This window comes from Leptodactylus fuscus, chromosome 1 (assembly GCF_031893055.1).
Source record: "Leptodactylus fuscus isolate aLepFus1 chromosome 1, aLepFus1.hap2, whole genome shotgun sequence".
Taxonomy (NCBI): Eukaryota; Metazoa; Chordata; class Amphibia; order Anura; family Leptodactylidae; genus Leptodactylus; species Leptodactylus fuscus.
The window spans coordinates 43,539,062-43,555,249 of record NC_134265.1 but is presented as its reverse complement, the minus strand read 5'-3'; the positions used below and the strand labels follow the sequence as shown (position 1 = coordinate 43,555,249).

Genomic DNA, 16,188 nt, shown 5'->3' with positions numbered 1-16,188 from the left:
CTACAACAGAAGAAGATGCTGGTATTATAGATAGCCTAGATAGCTGTCCGTTTAATAATGCAAAATCACTTAAATACCTACAAATTGCTAAATCTGATATATATTTATATAATATTTCTCCTGATCATTCCATAAGGACTAATAATATTTAATATTTTAGCTTTGAGTACATTTTACTTGCAGCACTTTGTGTGACCACACGGTGTGCTGTTTAGAGAAAACACCCAATAGGGACCCAGAACAAAGAGAGGTATATTCTGATACATCTAATTCAATAGGTTAAAGCACCACCTAGTGGCAGAAAAGTTCACTGCAGCAATTTACATTTTCTTGTTTTGCCCTTGTGATAAATTGTAATGTCATTTGCATTCATTGCATTGTTAAAGCTTCTGTATTGTGTTTTATCCTTGTTACAGCACTGACAAGAGGTAACCGCACTGTCCTGAGTGTTAGGAGCAGTCAAGCAACCCTTACACTCTGTACAGAAACTGAAGTGGGACTGGTAAAGAAAATACATGGGATTTCTAAAGCCGTTTTTTTGCCATACACTTAAAATGAGAGTTTTGTCTCTAATCTCTATCTGCAGGAGGCCTTGCTTGGGCAAGCAGGTACAATAAGACGCTCGCTCATTGCCTTGCCTGAGAATAAGGCGGCGATTAGTCATGACAGGGATTAAGAGGCTGGACGCTTCCTGGGACTGATAACGCCATTTTCTCATTAAAACCCTTTTAAATTATAAGGTTTTAATAAGTTTTCAGGCCGGCTTCTCTACATTAAAGTGTCACTCTGGAGCAGTTTAATCCTGAGATGCTAAGAGACGCACCTTAAACGTTTCGCAGGAGCAGTAAATGAAAGCGAGAATATTTCGGGAGTCTTTCTGCTCACAGTCAACCTTACGGACTGATAGGAAGGCCATAATCCTCTGAAGAAAATGTTTACTGAGGCAAAAGTTAAAAATGATGCCAAACGAACTTCAATATGTACAAGCTTTTGATTTTTTTTTTCTCAAGTATGTAACCTCTAGGTGGCGCTGTTGATATTGGCCATATTTGGTCAAACTTAAATGTTTGGTTTTTGGAGGCCGAAGGTGATAGGTCTGGTTCCTGGGACTTAATATAACTGGACTACAATAAATGGCCCAAAAAAGTTGACTACACTAGGGTGAATCAATTGGCTCATCCTTCGTATTGATATTGTCAGGACACTTGAGACAACCCATAGAATATAATATGGATAAGGATGGTTATTTATAGGAGTGGGAGACATTATAAATGTATGAAACCCTAAAGGCTGCTTGTAATATACAGTATTAATAGACAGTACAATGGTATATCATGCTGATTTTATTTTAGATGGAGCTAGTCTATCTATCTATCTATCTATCTATCTATCTATCTATCTATCTATCTATTACACATAGGTGCATGCTCCTGCGGTACAGGCTACTCCTCCTCTATGTCCATAATGTACAGAGATCTGAAACCCTTTACTGAACACTTGCGCTTCCCTTCCCATTACATTTACATTTTTGTATGGCAAAAAAAGGGGAATAATGAAACTCCATGTATTTTCAGAGTACTCATTGACTTTATATAAGCATGCTGTCTAATATTTTTTCTTTTGCACAGGAAGATACCCAGACTACCATGTACTGTATACTTTAGGACTGGATTTACAGCAGTGTCCTATTGCTACTTAAACGGATTCTCCACCGAAATTTAAAGGGGCTGTCCAGTTTCAGCAAATAAATGTTATTGTCTGTGTGATGAAAAGCTATAGAATTATCCAATATACTTTCTGTATTCATTTCTTCACTGGAAGTAAACAAAGAACAACAGCGAGCAGAGATCTAGAAAACCGCAGGGAGAATAAATGACAGTATTCTAATACTCACAACTTCCTATTACAGTGTAGTCTAAAGTTCCCCTATAACAGTGTGAGTCAGTGCTGCTATAATTGTGCAAGTGGCTGCACCTATAGTAGTGTATTACACAGTGCCCCTATAACAATGCAAGTCACAAGTTCCTCTATATTAACGTATTGAACAATTCCCAAAATAGTGTAAACCACAGTGTCCATATAGTAGTGTATTACATAGTGTCCCGTTACAGTGTAATGCACACTTCTCCATAATAGTGTAAACTGTGGTGTCCATACAGTAGTGTGTTAGGCCCGGTTAACATCTGTGTTCAGTATTTTGTTCGGGGAGTCTGCCTGGGGACCCCCCAAATGGAATACGGAACGCATTGGCAAGCGGTGAGCAGTGAAAGCACACGGACCCTATAGACTAATGGGGTCCATGTCTTTTCCACACTGTGTCCGCACAGGTCGTGCGGAGAGGAAAGTAGTTCATAAAGTACTTTTCTCTCTGCATGACTTGTGCGTGGAAAACACACGGACCGCATTTTAGTTTATGGGGTCCATGTGCTTTCATAAGCTCACCGCTTGTTAATGCTTGCATTCCCAAGCAGACTCCCCGAACGGAATACCAGTTGCAGATGTGAACCAGACCTTACACAGTGTCCCTATACTGTTGCAAATCACAGTGCCGCTGGAACATTGTATTGCAATGTATTGCACAGTGCCCATAATAGTGTAAATCAGTGTCCCTATAGTAATGTTTTGCAGAGTGCCCTAGAAAAGTATAATGCAGTGTCCTAAAATAGTGCACTGCACAGTGTACCCCATAATAGTGTGCTTATAGTAGTGTATGTCACAGTGCCCTATTATAGTGTACTTTACACTGCCCATAACTGTGTAAATCACAGTGTCCCTATAGCAGTTATTGCACAGTGCTTTATATTAGTGTATTGCACAGTACGGCATATTAGAGTAAACCACAGTGTTCATACAGTAAAGTATTGCCCCATATCAGTGCCAATGCCATAACAGTTTATTGCCCTCTGCATGCGGTATGCTATTCCCAGCATTGGTATTGGAGAAGTATTTATTATCCTATCTAAAAGAAAAAACTGTCTGTGTTGCCCAATCACAACACAGCTTTCATTTCATATGTTGAGTTTCAAAAATGAAAGCTGTGATGTGATTGGTTTCTATCGGCTGTACCATTTTCCATTTAGAGGTGGTAATAAATCTGCTCCTTATGATAGGAGTTATCTTTCGGTGGAGAAGCCCGGTACCCCCGAGAACAAGCTCACTCCTCACCGCCCTGCTGACTGCAGTTTGTTCATTTCCTTGGTAGTCAAATACATGACAATTTACTCTCTAGCTGTACCGTGTATACAGGTGATGGATCATTTGACTCTGCGGCTGGTGCTGCAGTACAGGGAACGAGCAGACCTCCCCCTCCCCTCATGAAGCCGCAGCCACAAAGCAAATGGTTGCAATTCAATAAAAATAAAAAAAATATATTGCTCATGTATTTATAAAAAAAAACATTGCATTGAATCATTTTGCCATAACAAGTCATTACAAAGTTACAGATACAGATTTTTGGGGCCCAGAAGCTTTATATTACATTTCTGGTGATTATGTTTCAGAAAATGCCCCTACGACAACACTGAAACACCACAGCACAGGCAACACATATTTCCTGTATCTCTTGGGCCTTTATAGGTAAATTTTGCTTGTTTGTTTATAATTTTAGTTCTTATGGCAAAACCTTTAAGGCAATGATTTTTTTTTTTATTGTGTTTCTTAAGAATAAAATAGATTGTGATTATCGTATTATCTCTTGACGGGTTCGATGTATTGAGTACTGTGGCAATTTTTTTTTTCCTTGCATTGTAATCTGGTGCTTTTAGTATAATTCTCCCCTTCATTTGCAGTTTATGGAAGTGTAAAGCAGAGGGGACCGATAGAAAAAAATAAAAATGATGCCCCCTGCTGTTCATGGCTTATACAATCAGCCCCATCATCCTGGCACAGCCACTTATTGCCCCATCTTGGCTACCTACTGTTTTGTTTGTATATTTCGCCATGATTAGGTAGACTAAGGAGCCCCCTGCTGGTACAACAAGTAATTACATATATTAGTGAAGGTGGATGAGGATATCCTTAGCTCTTATAACAGATTACACTGTTCATTTTCCCATAGAAAAATGGATTTATTTAACCCTTACATGTTCTCTTATCAGAGTGAAAAGGCAGTCACAGAAAAAAAAATATCTGCAGTACTTCTATACAAATCCATGTGGGAAAAGTATAAAAATCGTGCGCAGCGTACAGAGTGCTGTGGTTGTAGCGACTATATTGGCTTGAGGTATACTGCAGATGGACTCGACTGGTTGACCCTGCAGACTGGCTCTGATACACTTGTAGGGAAGTTTCACACACAGGATTTTGTTTTAGAAAAAAAATGATTTTTCATGCAAGATTTTTGAGCCAGAAATTGGTCTTAAAGGAATGGGAGATAATAAACTTCTCCTTCCTGCTGAACCCACTTCTGGCTTTGGCTCAAAAAATGGCATCAAAAACTGTAATGGTGCCCCCTTCAAAAAACATACTTTTTATACCCCCACCCTCTTCCCTGCTGAGATCAGCCACTCTTAAAGGGGTTGTCCCACTTCGCATACTCACCAGTCTTCGTTGTTGCAAAATCTTCTGTCTTCCGGCTTTGTTGCGTCATTGGTGGGCGGGGTCACATATGCAAAGCCAGCGGCGAGATGCCGCTGGCCCTGCGTGCACGCTCATAGACCAGTCTAGCCTTCACAATGCGAATACAGACCCAACATCCGCCTCTCTCTATTACAGCGGATGCCGGGTCTGTATTCGCATTGTGAAGGCTAGACTGGTCTATGAGCGGGCACGCAGGGCCAGCGGCATCTCGCCGCTTGTCTTATGCATATGTGAATATCCGCTGTAATAGAGAGGCGCAGTGGCGGATCCAGGGTTTGCGGGGCCCTGGGCAATTGACTTTGGCGGGGCCCTACTTACTGGGGGTCTCGCACTTCTAACCTGTACTTCCCAACTGTTGAAGACTAGAAAGAGGGAACAAAACGTGCGGCGCGCTGCGCGCGCCGCAGCAAATTAGGCCCCGCCCACTTTTATGTTGACTCCACCCATTCTCATTCAATTTTCATGTGATTCCACACAGTATAATCCTCCTACAGTCACCCGTAAATTATATCTCCCCCCCATTTTCATATACACCCTTCATCTACCCCTAGTTTCATGTCCCCCCCCTCTATCTCTGTCCCCAGTTTCATGCCATTCTCCCCCTTTATCTGCCCAGTTTCATTCCCCCCCCCCGTCTCTGCCCCAGTGTCATGCCGTTCTCCCCCCTTCATCTGCCCCAGTGTCATGCCATCCCCCCCCTTCATCTGCCCTAGTGTCATGCCGTTCTCCCCCTCCATCTGCCCCAGTGTCATGCTGTTCTCCCCCTCCATCTGCCCCAGTGTCATGCTGTTATCTCCCCCTCTATCTGCCCCAGTGTCATGCCATTCTCCCCCCTCCATCTGCCCCAGTGTCATGCTGTTCTCTCCCCCTCCATCTGCCCCAGTGTCATGCTGTTCTCCCCCCCTTCATCTGCCCCAGTGTCATGCTGTTCTCCCCCCCTCCATCTGCCCCAATGTCATGCCATCCCCCCCCTCCATCTGCCCCAGTGTCATGCCGTTCTCCCCCCTCCATCTGCCCCAGTGTCATGCTGTTCTCCCCCCTCCATCTGCCCCAGTGTCATGCCGTTCTCCCCCCTCCATCTGCCCCAGTGTCATGCTGTTATCTCCCCCTCTATCTGCCCCAGTGTCATGCCATTCTCCCCCCTCCATCTGCCCCAGTGTCATGCTGTTCTCTCCCCCTCTATCTGCCCCAGTGTCATGCCGTTCTCCCCCCTCCATCTGCCCCAGTGTCATGCTGTTCTTCCCCCCTTCATCTGCCCCAGTGTCATGCCATTCTCCCCCCTCCATCTGCCCCAGTGTCATGCCATTCTCCCCCCTTCATCTGCCCTAGTGTCATGCTGTTCTTCCCCCTCCATCTGCCCCAGTGCCATGCCATTCTCCCCCCTCCATCTGCCCCATTGCCATGCCGTTCTCCCCCTCCATCTGCCCCAGTGTCATGCCGTTCTCCCCCTCTATCTGTCCCAGTGCCATGCCATTCTCCCCCCTCCATCTGCCCCATTGCCATGCCGTTCTCCCCCTCCATCTGCCCCAGTGTCATGCCGTTCTCCCCCTCTATCTGTCCCAGTGCCATGCCATTCTCCCCCCTCCATCTGCCCCATTGCCATGCCGTTCTCCCCCTCCATCTGCCCCAGTGTCAAGCCGTTCTCACTCACACACACTCTCACACACACTCACCATTCCTCGTTCCCTTGCAGCTCTCTCCCTCAGACACATATTGTAGCCGCGATGTGATGACGTCATCACATCGCGGCTACAAATGCCGGAGGCCGGAGCTCAGCGTTAAAGCCAGAGCTGAGCTGTGACAGCTCCGGCTTTAAACGCCTATGTATTTCATCTCATCGGCGTCCTACCGCCGATGAGATGAAATACATAGGCGTTTAAAGCAGGAGCTGTGAGCTCAGCTCCTGCTTTAACGCTGAGCTCTGTTGGAGTCGGGACATGCCGACCGGGACCATTTTGTTAGGTCCCGGCTGCGCCGCGGGGCCCCGCTAAGCGCGGGGCCCCGGGCGGTTGCCCGGCTCGCCCGGCCCTGGATCCGCCCCTGGAGAGGCGGATGCCAGGGAGTGTAGACGCTGGCACAGATGCACAGACGCCGGCACAGATGCCAGCAACATCGCTATGCTCCTGCCCTGCATGAAGCCAGCAGCGGCAGAAGTGATGCTGTTATTCCGCTCCTGCCGCTGCTGGCTTCATGCAGGGCAGAAGCATAGCGATGTTGCTGGCATCTGTGCTGGCGTCTAACCGTCCCCGGCATCCTCCTCCCTATTACAGCGGATGCCGGGTCTGTATTGGGGGCCCCTTCTCCCCAAAGGGTAAACTACCCCCCCCCTCCAGGCTTGCTCCCGTGCACTTAGCCCCTCCTCCCTTCCCCCCTGAGAGCAGGCTGATCCATCACTTGACTTATGACCAGATAAGTCAAGGGATGTGTCCCAAAAAAATGAATAAAGTAAGATAGTGGACAAACAAAGCAGTTTTGCTGAAGCAATGTATTTAGGAAAAGTCTTACATTCACATTAACAAGCAGTATAGATAGGATCCTTGTGATGGGACAACCCCTTTAAGGTCTCTCATCATTGAAGGACCCTGCAAGCAACTTTTATGGGGCATTTCTCTGTGTAATTCCACATCTTCCCAGCAGGGGAGTAACTATAGGGGGCGCAGAGGTAGAAGTTGCTGCCAGGCCCTGGACCCTGTGGGGACTCCAAAGATCTGCCACATAAAATATAGTACCATTTATAAATGGCACAAAGCAGGTAGGGGCCTCATTACAGATTTTGCATTGGGGCCCCAGAACTTCAAGTTATGCCTCTGATTCTCAGGACTGGTACTGGAGAACCGGAGTACACGGAGATTTTTGGACCAGATTTTGACGCCTCAGAAGCCGGCTAAAAAAACCCGCCTCTCATGGGTAGCTGCGACTGGATGCCGACGCAGTGCACCGGAATCCAGTCGCGGCATTCCACTCCGGAATAGGCCCAGATTAATGGGACTAATCGGGAGGGAGACTCGCGCCGCGGCCGATTCAGCCGCAGGGATCTGCGTGAAGATATGGCAGCTCGCTTCTTTTTTCTGTGAGCTGCAAAAAAAAAAGGCTAGTGGAAAAAAGAAGTGAACAGCTCCCATTGAAGTTAATGGGAGGTGTTTTTTGGATCTGGATTCTGAGGCGGATTCTGCGCCAAAATCTGGTCCAAAAAAGCTCCGTGTGAACTCAGAGCACATGCAGATCATCAAGGTTTACATACAGAAAATCCGCACGCAAAACCTGCATCAACTGCTGCAGATTTTGGTGTTGATTTTACTACAAGTACATGCAAAATTCAGTGCAGATCTTAACAAACAAATTTTGAATTTGGGGAAAAAAAATGTAAAATCTGCTTCATAGGTCACGTTCCACTCCCTAAAAAATCTGCATCTGCAGTGTGCTACTATTCATTTGTCAAGGCAGCGTTGGGCTTGGGCGGGCGCGGCGTGCACAGGGCCCTAGATTTACCATCATTTACACCATAAATGTCACACATTTCCCTCCATACGCTAGGTATTTTTGCACCCTCTGCCGACTTGCCAGTCTTTACATTTCACGGCACCCATTGAGGTCCACCCTTAATGGACAATGCCTTCAAGCCACCATGTTTCCACTGCAGTATCACTAGCTGTCTGGTTGCTATGGGTTACAGCATATTTCCTGCCTATATTCCTCTGCGCCAGATTTTATATACATCCCCCATGTATGTAAGATATTGAACCTCTCCTGCTCTTACAGAGAGGATTCTGGGCCTTCATCCGTCCTGGAATTCTCATTGACTTTGCACTTTTTACAGGGTGTTTCGTGCACAAGAAACACATTTGGAAGCAATGTATAAATCCCCGAAACAGCGCGGCCTCCTGTATAATAATGACATTTCTTCCAAAGATCCTAACCTCCATACTCTCCGGTTTCCCTCCTCTGTAGTGGCATGTACCTGACTAGTGGACTCAGCGCCAGCCAAGTGTTTACGTGTTGTGTTATATGCTTTATGCCTTGTTTTTTACATAGTTTCATGGTATATAACCCACTACTATATGTATGTTATAGGAGTAGAACAGCATTTGAGAGGACGAAAACGGACGTGTTCCGAGTAAAAACCAATAATGTCGGACCAATCAAAAAAATAAGGTAAGGGCTATGAAAGGGCTCAGCATTTTCTATGTAGTACCCCTTAGCAACCTGTAGATGGTGATATACAACCTTCCATGTGCTGTAGTGATGCCTTGGAATTCTTGAATTAATTTTACTTAAAAATCTATTCTTATAACTGTGTCTATCTAGCATCACAATGTCAAAAAAATGTGAAAAAACATGAACAGACTGATAAGTCATAATGGTCAATAATGAGTCAATGACTGACCCGTGTGACTAAATACGACCCTCAGAGCTGACATTTTATTTTTAGAATTGAGCACGATAACACAGGGTTGAACGCCGGCTGGTACCTTGATCGTGTGATCATCACTGACATGAATAGGCCCCATCTGCGCTTCTACTTCCCCTGCAACAACTGGCTTAGCAAAGAAGATGGCGACGGGTTATATGTCAGGGATCTGCAGGGAAGTCTCAACCCCATGGATGTGCCCAAAAGTAAGTGCATTGACCACCTGCAACTCTTAAAGGGATATTGATTTGGTTTGGATTTCTCCAACTATTAACACCTTTTCCAACAGATGGCGATAGAGGCTTTTTTTTTTTTTTTTTTTTTTTTTAGAATGAGAGCAAATTTGCATTTTTACTTTCCAACACAGTCTTAACATTTTCTTCACCACTAGGGGATGCTCTTTGCATAGAGCTTTTTATAGCTCCTCTAGATTAAAGGGGTTATCCCACGACAAACATTTATAACCTGTCCACATGATAGGTGATTCCTAGCGGTGCAACCATGGGGATCCACACTGATCTGTAGAAAAAGGGTCACAAGCCTGATGCCCCACTTTGGGAGAGATGAAGATCATACCTCCCAACTTTTGAAGAACCGAAAGAGGGACAAAATGTGCGGTGCAAATTTAGCCCCGCCCACTTTTGTGTTGACTCTGCCCACTCATTAATTTTTCATGTGCCCGCACACAGTATAATCCTCCTACAGTCACCCGTAAATTATATGTCCCCCTCTATCTCTCCCCCAGTTTCATATACACCCTTCATCTGCCCCCAGTTTAATGTCCCTCTTCCATCTCTGCCCCCAGATTCATGTCCCCTCCATCTCTGCCCCCAGATTCATGTCCCCTCCATCTCTGCCCCCAGATTCATGTCCCACATCTCTGCCCTCAGATTCATGTCCCCACATCTCTGCCCCCAGATTCATGTCCCAACATCTCTGCCCCCAGATTCATGTCCCACATCTCTGCCCCCAGATTCATGTCCCACATCTCTGCCCTCAGATTCATGTCCCCCATCTCTTCCCCCAGATTCATGTCCCCCATCTCTGCCCTCAGATTCATGTCCTCTCCATCTCTGCCCCCAGATTCATGTCCCCCATCTCTGCCCCCAGTTTCATGTCCACTCCATCTCTGCCCCCATATTCATGTCCCCCATCTCTGCCCTCAGATTCATGTCCTCTCCATCTCTGCCCCCAGATTCATGTCCCCACATCTCTGCCCCCAGATTCATGTCCCTCCATCTCTGCCCCCAGATTCATGTCCTCTCCATCTCTGCCCTAGATTCATGTCCCACATCTCTGCCCCCAGATTCATGTCCCCCATCTCTGCCCTCAGATTCATGTCCTCTCCATCTCTGCCCCCAGATTCATGTCCCCCATCTCTGCCCTCAGATTCATGTCCTCTCCATCTCTGCCCCCAGATTCATGTCCCCACATCTCTGCCCCCAGATTCATGTCCCTCCATCTCTGCCCCCAGATTCATGTCCTCTCCATCTCTGCCCCAGATTCATGTCCCTCCATCTCTGCCCCCAGATTCATGTCCCTCCATCTCTGCCCCCAGATTCATGTCCCTCCATCTCTGCCCCCAAATTCATGTCCTCTCCATCTCTGCCCCCAAATTCATGTCCTCTCCATCTCTGCCCCCAGATTCATGTCCCCCATCTCTGCCCCCAGATTCATTTCCCCCATCTCTGCCCTCAGATTCATGTCCACTCCATCTCTGCTCCCAGATTCATGTCCCCCATCTCTGCCCCCAGTTTCATGTCCCCTCCATCTCTGCCCCCAGATTCATGTCCTCTCCATCTCTGCCCCCAGATTCATGTCCCACATCTCTGCCCCCAGATTCATGTCCTCTCCATCTCTGCCCCCAGTGTCATGCCGTCCTCTCCATCTCTGCCCCCCGTGTCATGCCGTCCTCTCCTTCATCTGCCCCCAGATTCACGTTCCACCTCCACATTAAACTTACCTTCTCCTCCGCTCCCTCGCCGCTCTCTGCCCGCCACTCTCACTGACACAAGCGGCTGAAGGAAGGAGCTGACACAGGTCAGCTCCTCGCTTCGCCGCTGCCCGCCTCTCTCCCTGACACATGCGGCTGAAGCTGCTCGCGTGCTCGCTTCGCCTCTCTCTCGCTGACACATGCGGCTGAAGCGAGGAGCTGACCTGTGTCAGCTCCTCGCTTCGCTGCTGCCGCCGGCTCCTGGCTTCTACAAGCCAGGAGCCGGCGGCAGCAGCGAAGCGAGGAGCTGACACAGGTCAGCTCCTCGCTTCAGCCGCATGTGTACAAGCCAGGAGCTGGCGGCAGCAGCGAAGCGAGGAGCTGACACAGGTCAGCTCCTCGCTTCAGCCGCATGTGTCAGCGAGAGAGACGCAGCGGCGAAGCGAGCACGCGAGCAGCTTCAGCCGCATGTGTCAGGGAGAGAGGCGGGCAGCGGCGAAGCGAGGAGCTGACCTGTGTCAGCTCCTTGCTTCAGCCGCATATGTGTTCAACTCAGATCTGCGTCCTCTGGACGCAGATCTGAGTTGAAATCGGGACATACCTCCCTCCATCCAGGACCGCGGGACATGTCACCCAAATCGTGACTGTCCCGCGGAAATCGGGACGGTTGGGAGGTATGTGAAGATAAGCAAGTTCTGTTCTCAATGATCTCCATAAGTCCCATTGATAGTGAATAAAGTGGCACGATACAATAGTGACTACTACTCTACTAAAATACCTCCATAATGGGGGGGCCTCAGACCCCTCGTTCCAGTGGCTGGTCAAGAAGTAGCCTGGGACTATGATATTGAGCTCCCCTTCCTCTTCTCAGGCCAGTGATGATATCTCTCATGTGCATATTGCTATGGTGCAACACAGCCCCAAATAAAATGTGGACGAGCTGCAATACCAAGAACAGCCACTATGCAATGTATAGCACTATGCTAAGTGAAGAGGCCTCAGAAATAAATAGAATAATCTTGTACAATACCCTTAACAGTAACTCTATAAATTCATATAATAGTAATAATAATAATAATAATAAATTTTATTTCTATGGCGCCAACATATTCCGCAGCGCTGTACAATTTGTAGGGTTCAAATACAGACAGAAAGATACATTACAAAGAAAGTCATTTCACACAATGGGACTGAGGGCCCTGCTCGCAAGAGCTTACAATCTATGAGGTAGAGGGGGTGACACAAGAGGTAGCAGGGGCGGCATTGCTTATGCAGAGGTCAGACACTTTTGTAATAGAATTCATATCTCGTGAGCTCCTCCTAGTGGTGGCTACTGGCCACATAATTTTATTATTTAATGTTGTGACTGTTGTGGGGAAGGTAGCTCGGTTGAAACATTGATGCAGACCCAACCAGTCAGAGACAGGGACACAAATTTTGCAGCAAAAACCGGTTTATTTCAAAAACAGCAAAATAAATAAACCTTTATGTCAGACACAGGATAAGCAAAATAAAATACAGCCTTAACTTCAGGCAAAAGGGCAAAACAAAACCCTGCTCGTCTGAGCTCTAACTAAACAGAAAATACTAGCTGTATGTGTGGCTTACTACCAGCCTCAACAATAAACACTGTACCGTAACACAAGGTTCTCAGTGTCAGGACAGTCCCAGTCACTTCCTCTCCTCCCAGGATCTGCCCTGAAGTGCAGGCTCTGCAGCCTTGTATGGCCTAGTAAGGAGCCCAAGACCCACACCGGGGGATGAGGCCTATTCCAGACCCATCCAGGACCACACATATGTCAGGAATCTGGAGGAGATACTGTGACTCCAGGACTCTGCCTGTTACCTTCTTACACTGTATAAAAGAAGTGAGGGATTTGGAGCTCTATCTAATGAAAGATACAGTATGTTACAAAATTACAGAGAGCAGTAACATTAATAAAAAAAAAGAGTTGTGCGGGGGTGGGCCCCCATCTTAGTTTTGTTCAACTGACCCCTCCATGACATTCTGAAATCTGAAAATATTCCTTATGGCCATTATATATAGTCGAATTAAATATAACTAATTAGAAATCAGTTACAGTTTGCTCACAGGATGATGATTTTTCACTTTTAATCACATTTTCTGTTTTTCTTGTAGTGAACAAATATATTGCCCGTGTGTTTACTGGCGCAGCAAATGGCAGCGGTACAGATGCTGATGTGTTCCTGAATATCTTTGGTGAAAAAGGAGACACAGGTATAGTAAATGATCAGTGTAATGATATTGTAGATTGGTATAAGTATATACATTTTGTCTGTACTCAGGATCAGTACAGGATAAGTAATGTAATGTATGTACACAGTGACTGCTCCAGCAGAATAGTGAGTGCAACTCTGGAGTATAATACAGGATGTAACTCAGGATCAGTACAGGGTAAGTAAGGTAATGTATGTACACAGTGACTTTACCAGCAGAATAGTGATCGCAGCTCTGGAGTATAATACGGAATATAACTCAGGATCAGTACAGGAAAAGTAATGTAATGTATGTACACAGTGACTTTACCAGCAGAATAGTGAGCACAGCTCTGGAGTATAATACAGGATGGAACTCAGGATCAGTAATGTAATGTATGTACACAGTGACTGTACCAGCAGAATAGTGAGCGCAGCTCTGGAGTATAATACAGGATGTAACTCAGGATCAGTACAGGATCTGTAATGTATGTACACAGTGACTGCACCAGCAGAATAGTGAGTTCAGCTCTGGAATATGATACAGGATGTAACTCAGGATCAGTACAGGATAAGTAATGTAATGTATGTACACAGTGACTGCACCAGCAGAATAGTGAGTGCAACTCTGGAGTATAATACAGGATGTAACTCAGGATCAGTACAGGATAAGTATGTGTACTATAAGTATGTGTACTATAAGTATGTGTAATATATGTACACAGTGACTGCACCAACAGAATAGTGAGTGCAGCTCTGGAGTATAATACAGGATGTAACTCAGGAGTAGTACAGGATAAGTAATGTAATATATGTACACAGTGACTGTACCAGCAGAATAGTGAGCTCAGCTCTGGGGTATAATACAGGATGTAACTCAGGATCAGTACAGGATAAGTAATGTAATGTATGTATACAGAGACTGTACCAGCAAAATAGTGAGCGCAGCTCTGGAGTATAATACAGGATGTAACTCAGGAGTAGTACAGGATAAGTAATGTAATGTATGTACACAGTGGCTGCACCAGCAGAATAGTGAGTGCAACTCTGGAGTATAATACAGGATGTAACTCAGGATCAGTACAGGATAAGTAATGTAATGTATGTACACAGTGACTGCACCAACAGAATAGTGAGTGCAGCTCTGGAGTATAATACAGGATGTAACTCAGGAGTAGTACAGGATAAGTAATGTAATGTATGTACACAGTGACTGTACCAGCAGAATAGTGAGCTCAGCTCTGGAGTATAATACAGGATGTAACTCAGGATCAGTACAGGATAAGTAATGTAATGTATGTATACAGTGACTGTACCAGCAGAATAGTGAGTGCAGCTCTGGAGTATAATACAGGATGTAACTCAGGATCAGTACAGGATAAGTAATGTAATGTATGTACACAGTGGCTGCACCAGCAGAATAGTGAGCTCAGCTCTGGAGTATAATACAGGATGTAACTCAGGATCAGTACAGGATAAGTAATGTAATGTATGTACACAGTGACTGCACCAGCAGAATAGTGAGCTCAGCTCTGGAGTATAATACAGGATGTAACTCAGGATCAGTACAGGATAAGTAATGTAATGTATGTATACAGTGACTGTACCAGCAGAATAGTGAGCGCAGCTCTGGAGTATAATACAGCATATAACTCAGGAGTAGTACAGGATAAGTAATGTATGTACACAGTGACTGTACCAGCAGAATAGTGAGTGCAGCTCTGGAGTATAATACAGGATGTCATTTTTCAGCTTACAGTACTTTTTGCTGCAGTACCCTAATCCTCCTGTATAGTTGCTGACACTATTACCATAAATTCGATAGCTTGATTTGTGCTACTTTGTTTTGTTCTTATTTACCACTTTTGGTTGTTAATTATTTCTTGAGGATAATTTTATTCGCTTTCTGCCTCCTCTGCAAATGCAATGGAAATTATAATCGCTGGTTAAGTCCTGGAATTGTGCATATTAATAGGGTGATACATGAATTCTGCTAAAATGTTCTATTTCATTCTTTCCTAACAGGTGAGAGAAAACTGGACAACGATAGAGACAACTTTGAAAAGGGAGCGGAGGACAAATTCACCATTGATGCACCAAATTTAGGAAAAATTAGGAAAATTACAATTGGTCACAACAACAAAGGTGGATCAGCTGGATGGTTCCTAGAAAAGGTATGTACATAGGAAGGCCTTGCTTTACAGTTGTGTGCAGCTGATAGCCTATGTGTACCTTTGGGGACTTTTTATATTGTTGGATTGCTCCTATTCTAGACAAAAACCATTTCCTTATAGACTTTTATTAAGAAATTTCAACCATTTTTACTCTACCTCCTGCACCTTCAGTCATACAGAGCCGGATGTTATGTTCCACTCAGAGAACAATCCATTGGAGAAGTTGTCTGATGGTTCGTCCACTAGCCCTCATCTCTGTTCTCCTCTGGGGTACCACATCCAGCTGGTCTGAAGTTTGGCTCAAGATAAATAGCTAATGACTTAAATTGCTTATTACTGGTGGGAACTCCACTTTGGATATCACCTCCCCCACTTGTCAGGGTCTCTTGATCTGATCACAAAGTTCTTCCCTGCTGCCACCACCAGCAAAAAGTAGAAATCTGTGGGTAAATTTGCAATAAGTGTACCCACCATAGGGTAAAGGAAGAATTATATTATGTCCATGAAAATCAGAGAGTTATCAGTGTAATGTGGGACAACTCAGGTTCTCCAGAGCAAGAGACACTCTATATATCCTTTCCCCCATTAAGATACTGATCAGAGGAACCTCCTCTATTAACTTATCATTCTCTAATAGTATGTATGTGGAAATGTTTTCTAAATTCTACACCCCCTTAAAACCCACCCTACAGCTACAGAGGACAAAAGACATTTGACCAAACTCAAGAAGGTCCATCAAATCCGCTCCTTTCTCACCTCTGAAACTACAAAGATGCTAGTTCATGCCCTCATTATCTCCTGATTATACTACTGTAACACCCTTCTCTATGGCCTCCCTGCAAATACTCTCGCCCCCCTCCAGTCCACCCTAAACTGTG

General features: G+C 45.5%; 1 protein-coding gene across 1 annotated transcript in view; it reads left to right on the top strand.

Moving 5' to 3' along the window:
• Positions 1 to 16,188, top strand: part of LOXHD1 (lipoxygenase homology PLAT domains 1) — a 141,459-nt gene that overhangs the window by 48,036 nt on the left and 77,235 nt on the right. Inside the window, exons 8-11 of the mRNA XM_075269762.1 lie at positions 8,650 to 8,730; positions 9,008 to 9,192; positions 13,060 to 13,158; positions 15,162 to 15,310. Coding sequence (XP_075125863.1) covers positions 8,650 to 8,730; positions 9,008 to 9,192; positions 13,060 to 13,158; positions 15,162 to 15,310 — 514 coding nt within the window. The remainder of the gene's footprint in view (positions 1 to 8,649; positions 8,731 to 9,007; positions 9,193 to 13,059; positions 13,159 to 15,161; positions 15,311 to 16,188) is intronic.